Source organism: Setaria italica, chromosome IX (assembly GCF_000263155.2).
Source record: "Setaria italica strain Yugu1 chromosome IX, Setaria_italica_v2.0, whole genome shotgun sequence".
NCBI lineage: Eukaryota > Viridiplantae > Streptophyta > Magnoliopsida > Poales > Poaceae > Setaria > Setaria italica.
In genome coordinates, this window is record NC_028458.1 from 33,086,127 (window position 1) to 33,097,210 (window position 11,084).

Consider the following 11,084-nt stretch of genomic DNA (forward strand, 5'->3'; position numbering starts at 1 on the left):
CCCCCAAAAATTTCGAACCCGGGGGGTTGGGGGGGGGGGCGGAGCAAATCCTCCAAGTATCAGGAATAGAGCAAGGTTTCACAGCTGTTGAATTCAGAACAACATTGGCATAGGCATGCATAGTAGTAATGCTGGACTGCTTTTTCGGATTATTATGAGGCACCTGATTTATGCGTTGTGCTGGATTTGAACTCCACCATGTCCACTACCAATGCCCATTCCTGCAAGTATATAAAAACTCAAACAACAAAAATGGTTTCCATCAAAAAAATATTTAAATTTGACATATCAACACTGGGTTCCTCTATCTTTTTTTTGGAATCATTAAATTCATCATCCTCATAGTGCGAAACAAGCATAGCATCATAAGACTATCTTCCACATAAAAAGCAAAGTTACCAAAAAATACTTTTTCATATGCATCCATTTTGTGAACTCTGTTCGGTGTACCCTTGATTTATAAAGCCAGGTGATCCTGATCCTACAGATTTCTAAAACATATCTAGAATAGCTCAAACATATCTAACTCATTCTTTTATCTAGCACATATAAATTTGACACTGGTAGGTGGACACACTACCAAAAACCGGCAAGCTCCTGATCGGGTTTGTTGGGCCGATGGGAGCGTGGAGAGCATGCGGACAAAAAACTCCCCAACGAGCCCAGCCCAACAGGAACCCACCATCTCTCCCCCGAAATCCTATCTTCTTTCCCCAACTCAAGCCACCACGTCTCAAAGCTCCTGGTCAGCAATTCATGGAGTCCTCGTAGTGCTCTTTGCCTAGGCAAGAGCCGTCCTGCTTCCCACTGCCCCCCCCCCTCCCCACCCTCTCTGTTGTCTCTCGCCATGGCCACCCACTACTTGAGAATCGACTTCTAGTACCGGTCAGGAACCCCCCTTTAGTATCGGACGCCCGATCGGTACCGCTTGTTCAGTACTAAATGTCATGCCATTTAGTACTGGGCAATAATACCCACCGGTACTAAATATCCATTTAGTACGGTACTAAATGGTGCTCCACGGGATACTGGTGTTATTGCCTGGTACTAAATGGTCTAGGAGCATTAGCACCGGATCATAACACCAACCAGTACTAAAGTATGACATTTAGTACCAGGTGGTTTTTTGACTCGGCACTAAAAGGCATCCAAGGATCGAAAATTTAAGCCTGGTACTAATTCCACGCGTTAGTATCAGATAAAAATCATCCGGTACTAACAATGCTCAGTTTTGTAGTAGTGACCGTCTGGCAGCATCTGTACCCATCCGCTCCACATCTGAGTGGCTGCAGGGCAGCGACGGCGGAGCACGCACGAAGAGGCGCAGCAGCCACATGGAACGAATCGAGGTTTCTTGCCAAGTTACAAAAAATATTTTTTAATAAACTTTTATACATGCAATTATTAATATGGATTTCATATTAAGCCCCAGATCATAGAGATGAAAGCTCGGGGCAGAAAGTTTGGAATGTGTCCTATTGTGCTACTTCCTTTCGCATTCAGATGGTTGAACCGGAACTGATGAATTTCAAAATGATATGCATCTTATATGCTTAAAGTAATTGCAGCACATATATAAGCATGTGAGTACTTACCTGGGATATAAAAACTTGTGAATGGATGGCACAAGCGGTAACCCATATCCTCCGCTAACTTTTTAAACTTCACGGATCCAATATTGAGCATGAAGATATCAAAATCTATAAATAGAAACAAAACATTATCTTCTTCAGCAAACCCCAGTATAAGTGGGGGGTTCTCCACCAAACTTTGCGGCCTCAGGGAAAGAGTGCTGCTCATCTCAATAGTATTTCTGAGTACCCATTCCGCAACACCATCACATGTGTCCTTCCTTCTCCATAATTGGATGATCGAGTACGATAGAACAAGGAAGCCAAGTCCGCCACCATCTGCTGGCATGATCGAGACTTGGATAAAGTTATCAGGGTCAAGTGCATCTGATGGGACTTCTATGACAGCAAGTCTCTGCAAATGCATGTCAAACTCAAGGATGGCTAGGCTTTGCCCAGTAAGCAACCAGCAAATGGAATTACCAACACGGGTACTGGAATGATTGGCAGAAACAGCCCGGAAATGCCCCCGCAATATGGAGGTGCAATTGCCCCATGCGCCGGTCTCCGATGAGTAGACGCACGCGAAAATGCGTCGGGCCGTACGGCCTAGCAAGACCACCTGGAAGGGGCCGGAGCAGCAACTGCCATGCACATGGCTTTGCTCGCGGGCAACACAGATGAGTGCCCCGTTCATCACGACCTTCCTCCTGCCATCAAATGCCTGGGGGAAGGTTACATGACGCTGGTCACCGGTGATGGGGTCCCACACACAGAAGTGGTGCCTGGCCCAGTTGCTGGCGAGGAGACGGCCATGGCGGCAGCCAAGGATTTCACTGCCGCTACCAAGACACACTACGAGTCGTGCCACGGCGGGAGTGTGGTCCGGCGAATCCGGTGTAGGAGTGAAGTATATGTTGCCGGAGCAAATAGAATCCGTGGAGAAGACACCCAGGAGAGGAGGCTTCTGGTGGCAAGCACAGAAGCGTCGGTGGAATCTAGGGTCAGAGATGAGTTGGTGCCATCGCTTGCAGACCAGCGAGGCATGACCGAGGGACGACGGCGATGGTAGGAAGAGTAGGACTTGGGTGAGGAGGTCGTCGTCGTCAAGAGGTGTCCCCGAGCTGGGGAAGTAATGGCAGAGGTTCATCTCGCTGCGGGCCTGTGGATTTCTTGCTGCGACTGCGAAGATGATGACTGCGTGACTGATCGCAGGTGGTGTCAAATAAATACTAGCAGAATCTCAAACCTCTGTTAGGCCCTGCCACTAAAGGATATATTGACAACTTTAGCAGGTGTAGTGCTGGTGCCGCAGACTTTTAGGTTGTCGGTAACTTTAGATAGCAGATTACAGAAGTGTGGAGAGTCTGTATTTTTTTTTCCTTTTGAGATAGCTTTGAGTAGGACATGTTTAGGTTGACGGTAACTTTTTAGGTAGCTTTTGCCGTTTTGCTTACAAGGACATGTTTGGATTAAGCTGTTGAGGATACGTCATCTCCAATAAAGTACAATCGCCTAGATGGGTAGATTGATCCATGTTAGCATTTATCTTACACCGAGAAAAAAATATAAGAGAGAAGATTGTTTTCTGCTAATAAATAACTTTTAGATCTGTCGTAGCCCAATTCTTTCAGCTCGTAATTGTCTATATTGTTGGAGAAGCACTAGTTGATAACCTTTCATTTCTTAAAGAGGGAAACCACATACTACACTGTGGCTGCTAAATCACTCCCCACCATGTTCCTTGCCAACTCACAGAACATATTAAACTTGACCTCTTTTAGGTGGCCTCGTAATATCCAGCGCAGCACCAAATATTTTGTGGCACTTGTCGCGGACCGCACTTTCCTAGCCTCACATGCCTACATTCACTTGTAATACACCCAGACATTTTAACCTAGCACATTAGGTATGGGAGATACAGTTTTACCAAAGTATATATGATACGAAACGATAGTAGTATAGTAACTTTTGAGTTTACTTCGTACATAAGCAAATGATAGGCATAGCTACAAGTTTTGTGGTTCACAGATCATATTAGGCAAATTCCAGCCCAAGGTCTGGGGTGCTCCCTTTTGTGATTCTAGGCTACTGAAAGCATACGGTGTATTATCGTTTGGAACACACATCAATTTGAATAAAGCTGTCCAATTCTTATCGTGATCAAAGTGCTGCCCTATGCGTAGGAATAGCATGACCAACATATTATTTTCTGAATCCGCACCCATGCATCTCTAGTATGCACCTCCGAAGACCAATAAATACATTGCAAACACTTTAGAATTTCAAATTTCTGAAAGAATATTAGTATTCAACAAAGAGCCCAAACAAAATCAGTTAAAAAAAATCTGGCTACATAGCTTTGATCCACCACATAATCACATGAAGGAGGTGAGGAATATATAGTTTCGGGTGCATAACCAGAACATGTAACCTAGATCAGGAGCCACACTGAGACCCTGAAACCTTGAAGGAATAGCAAGCTTCCGGACACATCTGAAATCTAGAATAGCAATGTACATACTGGACAGAGTAAAACAAAAGAGTAGAGACTAGAGACCAATATCGGAGCCTCAGATGTAATCCTCGTTCCCCGAGTGACAAAACAGTTTTTTGCTCTCCCTATTTACAATTAGTTTGCTTTTGGAAATTGGATAACTACTTACTCCCAAATGTACAAAATAGTGAACTGATAAAAAAATATATACACCAAGTCAATTAAGTGGTTTACATATAGGTACTACTAATCAGTTGCTTTAAGCATTGATCCACAGATTCAAGTCATGCACCAGTTGGTTAAAGACTGCAGTTAATTATTCAATAAAAGAATCAACAAATTAGATAGATGATTCCTTCGAGTCCACCTCATATAGTTATGTAACAAAAAGGCTGGGACATCACTGGCCATGTCAGTTGGCACATACAAAAAAATGTGCCTACCCTGATAAATATGTGTTACTGCAGCTCGGCATCCTGTACCAAACTCTAGCTAAGCACCTGTGGAGCAAATAATCCCATCATTAAAATATTTTTGCACTCTAAGTACCTCTAGTATTTTCCTGCTACATTGTTAATTATGTAATATGTTAAGTATATATGAATAGGTTTTTGTTGCTTCCTAAGTCCAATGAAACCTTTCTTCTAATTTGGGAAGGGAATAGCAAGAAAAACAAGCCAAGGCAGCAAAAATCAGTTTGGGCCCCGAAATGAATGTAACGGAGCCCACTTTATGTATAGATACTCTATCTATGAACTCCGTGTATTATCAATTCAATGTGTCCACATAATAGTTACCGTGGTTCTCTAGACTCTAGATTTGTCATTGCTTCGTAAACTTCAGTTGCCAAATGTGCTCCAAGTAGAACCACTACCTTCAAGTAATACAAATCTCGAAGCTAAAGCTATAAATAAAAATAATAAATTGCTGTAGACGAGGGAAGACTTTCTAGCAAAAATAGGCAGAGCAACTAGCATGTAAAACCAATAATGAACAGCACCAATGTAACAACTGGAGTTAAAACACCATAGTAAAATACAGTACATGCATAATAGTCAGTTGATAACAATACATAAATTGATGCACCACAGAGAAAACATGGTAACCAGAGCACATCGGAACCAATCTAGGTGTTGACACTTTGATTATTGACCATAAAACTAGACAATAAAGGGAATCAGCAAATTGATGGGCCTATGGCAACAAACCATTTCTGCATCACGACTACTGGAGCAAACCACAGATACCTGCAGAACGAGGAATATTGTCAGCCAACAACTTTGTAGTACTATTCGCTGTTGCAAATGTCTTAGTGTGGGACTGATCTGCAAGGTTGAATCATTGAAGTGATACACAACAAAACCAGCATAAGTTTATCAGAGACACAAAACTAAATAGAAGAAGCAATAAATTGTACTGGCTAAATGTATCGATGGAAGTATACAACTTTAGTGATGCAGTGACCTATTCAGGACAAATGCTGACCAAAACAGTTAAATTTCACACATTAGAAGCACCAAGGAAGCAATATTGCATATGACCTTTGGATCATTGAATCTCATGCAATGCCACGCCATTTTGCTACCTCATCTATAATTTAATTAGTTCCTACAGTACGACATAGGCCTCATAATCTTACCATGGTAAAAGAAAACAAAAACCTCACCCACTACTGTTTCATCATAACATGATATTAAACTAAAAGCATTAGATGTCAATCAGTAAAAGAAATGCAGCCTGTGGTTCGTTTAAGATATATAGTAGTGGACTGAAAGAAATATATGCAGGAATGATTATCCATAAATCTGCAGATATTGCACTCACTAGGATCAATTTGTAGCACACTCCCTCTACTATACTATTAAGATAACTAATGAAATGACTAAGATCAATACGTGGGTATGTTGGATGTGTTCATTTTGTACTTTTGTTTCTCTTCTTCTTAGTGAAATGACACGCAGTTCTCCTACGTGTTCAAGAAAATAAACTAATATGATTGGTACCACAAAATAACCATAATTAGCCACAATGTGTAACATCTATAGATAAAGGTAAAGATTACTTGAAGCAAAATGCATTCCATCATTAATAACCAATGAATTTCGTAAAACGCATGCCATGCCAAAAAAATTTTATTCATACGTAACTTAATACATACAATCATGCAAATATGTATAGGCACTAACAAATGGTGAAAGCACAATTGATAAACTATCATAGTGGAAAAGTATCCAGCACGTACACAGGACAGGAGAGAGTAATTTAATCTACAATAATCACTTCAGGATGGCAGCACTCTCCTCAATGGGCAAGCACAACAAATAGACAAAGGTTGATGCCTGCGCTTATCTCCTCCTTGAGGTACTCCAGTGAGGAGAACATGTGTCCAAGCAAAAGGAAGTGTGTCGGAAGAACAAAGATGCAGTGCAGTGATCACATATTGGAAAAGAGCACAACCAGGAGAGAACAGCAGAACCTCAATAGACACAAGAAAGGAAACAGCAAATTGAATGAACATGGGTTCAAAACACAGGAACAGACAGCAGCTGATGATGAAGAATGGAAGGAGGAGCAAGATCTGGACAATTAGAGAGCCAATAGCCGTCAGTCAGCTTCGAAGGGCTAGAGAGTGTGAGTGGAGAATTGTGGAGTCTCTTGGTATTTGGTGCTTCAGATTGGTAGAAAAGAACAGGTGCAGAGATTTTTCTTTAAAAAAAGAGCACAATATGCAGTAGATCACTCAGACTGCACTTGTAAGACAGATTTTGCATTACCTTTCAACCAATAAGGCATTGTATAATACCACATTTTCCCAGGCAGCCATTTTATGTTCCTTGTAAACTTTGAGCAACATTATGTCCTGCACTAACACGCATACCTACAGGCAAAAGAAGCCAAAACAAATGAAGACATGCAAAAAAGGAGGGAACAATTACAATAGAGAAACAATGAGATATTTACATAAACCTGTAATAGACCGGAGAAAAAATAATACACTTTTGAACACAAAAAAACACTAAGACTATTTATTTGATGAAGAAGCAAACTCAGACTATTTAGATGCTAGCTTGAGTGATAAATTAGCCAATTAAAACTATTCTTTCATACCACAGGATTATATGTGGATCTAAAATATGGCCACACTAGCTAACTCTATCAAAATAAGTAACCTCGGGTTAACATTAGTCTGATTATCACAAATGGTCAAAACAACAGTTATTATGGTTTTATTATATGTATGGGTGTCAATATCAAAGTACCCACCATTTCATTGAAGTAATATACTTTACTTTAAGCTCTTATTAAATGCACCCAGTAATTAATCATTTGATATATATATATCAGATGGTTCATTCTGCAAGAATTGTTTTTAGTTCCCTAATATTTCATTTGAAATTACAAAATATCCGATGCTGAAAATAGCCCGACTATTATATGAGTACTATTTGTGGCACAATTCATGAAAGCAATAGATACAAGAAACTTCAATTCTAATGCTTTTATTCTATGAACAAGCATAGCATAAATGGTCAACTCTGTATCAAACAGCATGGTTTTACCGCTACAATATCAAACACAAAACAATCTAAGATCACCATATATTCAATAGTTCACCAAGCAAGCAAAGAAGCAATTAACACGCAAAGAAGCAAAGAAATGATAATCCATTCTGCATACATTACATCAATCAACCATATATATATGCATGTCATTTTACCTGGAGTGTAGAAACTTTTGAATGGATGGAAGGAAAAGGAGTAGAAGGGCAGTTGTGTGGACAGTGTCTTGAACTGCATTGACTCAAGACTGACCATGAAGACAACACTATCCGTCAATTTCAATATCACCTTGTTGTCTTCATCTAGTCCCAGTATAGTTAGGTGCATCGTTGGCTTGAGCGAAAGAAGGTTTCTCAGTTCAATTGTATCCTCAAGCATCCACGTAGCAATGCCGTCACTATTACACACCCTCTTCCATACATGGACACTGAAAGCTGATAGAAGGTAGAAGCATAGGCCACCGCTGTCAACATGTGCAATCATGAACTGACACATGCCACCAATAAATGCATCGAAGTCATATGCATCCGATGGTACATCTATTAGAGCTAGGTTTCCTTTACCCCAGTCGAACTCAAGGATCACAGCCTTATCCCCAAAAAGCAACAAGGAAATGGAATTCCTGGACAGGGTACTAGGACATTTAGGAGAATTATACCTCACAAAATAGGGCGGCCGCATTATGGAGAAGAGATTGCCCCATGCCCTGGTCTCTGATGAGTACGCACAGGCAAGAATCCGTTCTCTGTCTTCCCCTAAGAAAACCAGCCTGAAGGGATCCGAGTGGCAAGCTCCATGGACATGGCCTTGGTCAGTGGCAGCACAAACGATTCCCCCATCAATTATAAACAACATCTTGCCATTAAACGCTGGGGGGAAGGCAATATTGCCCAGCTCGCCGGTGACAGGATCCCACACCAAGAATTGCTGCTCCTCCTGATCGAGGATAAGAATGCGACCATGGTGGCTGCAAAGAAATCTGCTGCCCGGACGGAGGCACAAGGAGAAGCGTGAGGCAGGGATGCAGTCCGATGAGCCCAGCATTGTGGTGAATTCGACGTTTCCAAGGAGATCTCCAGAGAAGAAGCCGAGAAGAGGGGAATTCTTGTGGTAGGTGCGGAAGTCGCGGAGGAAACGGGGGTCTGAGACTAGCGAGCGCCACCCTTTGCAGACGAGAGAGGCGCGGAGGAGGGAGGACGGCACTGCCGGCAGGCGGTGGAGGATCAGGGACAGCAGGTTGTCGTCCTCCAGCGGGGACGCCGGCACCGCCGCCGAGCTGGCGCCTTGCCTGCCGCTGCCGTCTTCGCTCATGGTCCTCAATTCCTAATTCCCTGGGGCACATCTAGGGTTTAGGCCACGAACAAGTAGGAAGAGCCGAAGAGGACAAGTGAAAGGAGGGAAACGGAGAAGCCAACCTGGGCGCAGAGGAGAGGCGAGGTTGAAGAAGGCCGGCGCTCCCATCCCAAGATGGTGGCGGGTCGGCTGGGACTGGGAGTGGGAGGCCGACGGGGAGGCGTCTGCTCAACCACCGGGTTGCGTGATGCACTTGCGAGCTGTGCCTGTGAGAGGAGGACGAATGCTTCCTGGCTTCCTCGGCGTGCAAGCTGTAAGCAACCCAGTGAAGGTGAAACCGTCACTCAGGGGGTCCCACACAGGCAGGGGTATTTTTGGTAAAATGCATCTCAAGTTCTCAACCAGGGGTATTTTTGGTAAAATGCATCTCAAACAGGTTGCAACTCCTTCTTTCCCCTTACGGAACTGTGCTGCCTGGCTAATGCCGGCGGGATTGATTTTCTATGTTTCAGGCTTCCCTATGTTTCAGGCTTCCAGTACTGTGCAGTAGGAATTTTGCCAAAAGTAGAATGCTGGAGTAGTGGGAAATGCGACGCACCCGTCACCTAGGGGTCTTGGATGGACCCAGTGATCTCACCAAGGACGTGATCTACTAATCTGAGTGTAGTTGTAGGTTTGTTTGTGTACGCGTGGTATGAGTGTGGTGTGCGTGTGTAGGGTTAGATATTACAGCTGTACCTAGATGAGAGGTGTCAAAAAAAATTAGAATTATAATCATCAATCTCACATTTAGTCTCAAGCCAAATCTAGCGAAAACTCGAGCTACCCCTACCTTGTTCTCTAAAATATGGATTAGAAAGGATTTTTGAAATCCATAAAATTATACAACAGCTGATACCTGACTCCTTATTGATAGGTAATATAACCATTTGTGTGATCCCTTGTTCAAGCGTTCATTTGAATCACCAGTCACCTCGCTTGTACCAGTACTACATGTGATGAATATTTGTATGAGTCCGTGGTTATTATATTATAGAACATGAGTTGTACTTAGCATACTACTACATGTACAGTTCATGTTAAACTGGGAGGTACATTTAGTTTTGTGATATTGGGGAGGAGCGCCAATAGTCATTCCACGGGGATGTAGTTTGTGATCTTGCATCTTCGTCTTAGTAGATACGGTTATCACTTCCATGGTGCCATTGCAACGGCTAATTTTTTAGCACGAGCAAGGGATTATCGCTGTTGCCGAGCTGCATAGAGACAGGTGCACTACAGTGCCTATACGGGTGCATGAAAGAATCACTGTCAAATATAATACATCTGTCAAAAGATTAGCGGATAGCGTGTCATTGCAATGATTGATTACTCAACCGACTTAACATATAATCACTACTACACAATGCTTCATCACCGCCGACCTCTAAACCCACATCACCGCTGGTTTTGGAGGTCGGTGGTAAAAGGTCGGCGGTGATGGTGGAGGGCATCACCGCTGGATTACAAACAGGCGGTGATGCCCATTCAAAGGGCGGGGCCGGCGGGATGCGACCAGGAGAAGGGCATCAGAGCGGCGTCCCGCGTGAGAGGAAGGGAGGGAGAGGGAGAGAGAGGGGGAGGTAGAGGGACCTAGATCCAGGTCTGTGCCCACCGTCGCCTGCAGCCGCACCTGCAACCGCGCCCACCGTCGTGACCTCGCCACACTCCTTGCCCTGCTAGCCACCACCATGCCTCGCCCCACCATCACTCCTCACCACATGTACGAGCTGAAGGGCGAGCGGAGAGGGGAGGAGAGGGGTGGCGACGGGATCTAGGGAGGAGTGGATTCGAGGTAGAGAGAGAGAGGAGGGATTCGAGGGAGATAGAGAGGCGGCACTGTAGCTGGAGAGGTGGGGAGAGGGAGGGGCAGCGCGGAAGAAGTGGGGAGAGGGGCGGTGCTGCAGCTAGAGAGGTGGGGAGAGAGAGGGGTGGCGCGGGAGAAGTGGGGAGAAAGAAGGGCGATGCTGGAGAAGAAGTAGGGAGAGAGAGACGGGCGGCACTAGAGAAGAAGTGGGGAGAGAGAGAGAGGAGGGAGCGGGAGAGTGTGCGGGTGGGGGGAGGGGCCGCGGAAGGGGGGGGCGGTTATGGTGGAGGGCATCACCACTGGATACAAACTGGCGG

The 11,084-nt window shown here is 44.0% G+C and overlaps 2 protein-coding genes across 2 annotated transcripts; both read right to left on the bottom strand.

Moving 5' to 3' along the window:
* Positions 1 to 34: 34 nt before the first annotated feature.
* On the bottom strand, positions 35 to 2,756 carry LOC111255918. Its single transcript, XM_022823572.1, has 2 exons — positions 1,596 to 2,756; positions 35 to 221 (listed from the first exon to the last, which is right to left on the bottom strand). Exons 1-2 carry the CDS (start codon positions 2,719 to 2,721, stop codon positions 169 to 171), a joined length of 1,179 nt encoding a protein of 392 aa, XP_022679307.1. The 5' UTR covers positions 2,722 to 2,756; the 3' UTR covers positions 35 to 168.
* Positions 2,757 to 5,292: 2,536 nt separating this feature from the next.
* On the bottom strand, positions 5,293 to 8,939 carry LOC111258460. Its single transcript, XM_022829729.1, has 2 exons — positions 7,787 to 8,939; positions 5,293 to 5,393 (listed from the first exon to the last, which is right to left on the bottom strand). The coding sequence occupies exons 1-2, from the start codon at positions 8,937 to 8,939 to the stop codon at positions 5,293 to 5,295; spliced, it is 1,254 nt and encodes a 417-aa protein (XP_022685464.1).
* Between the last annotated feature and the right edge of the window lie 2,145 nt (positions 8,940 to 11,084).

What these genes read in the sequence shown, in the direction of transcription:
- LOC111258460 (XM_022829729.1), bottom strand. Translation starts at nt 8,939, where the DNA reads ATGAGCGAAGACGGCAGCGGCAGGCAAGGCGCCAGCTCGGCGGCGGTG. An exon ending in CAAAAGTTTCTACACTCCAG is followed by an intron (nt 5,394 to 7,786) that starts GTAAAATGACAT and finishes TCAACCTTGCAG; the next exon opens with ATCAGTCCCACACTAAGACA.
- LOC111255918 (XM_022823572.1), bottom strand. Translation starts at nt 2,721, where the DNA reads ATGAACCTCTGCCATTACTTCCCCAGCTCGGGGACACCTCTTGACGAC. An exon ending in CACAAGTTTTTATATCCCAG is followed by an intron (nt 222 to 1,595) that starts GTAAGTACTCAC and finishes ATATACTTGCAG; the next exon opens with GAATGGGCATTGGTAGTGGA.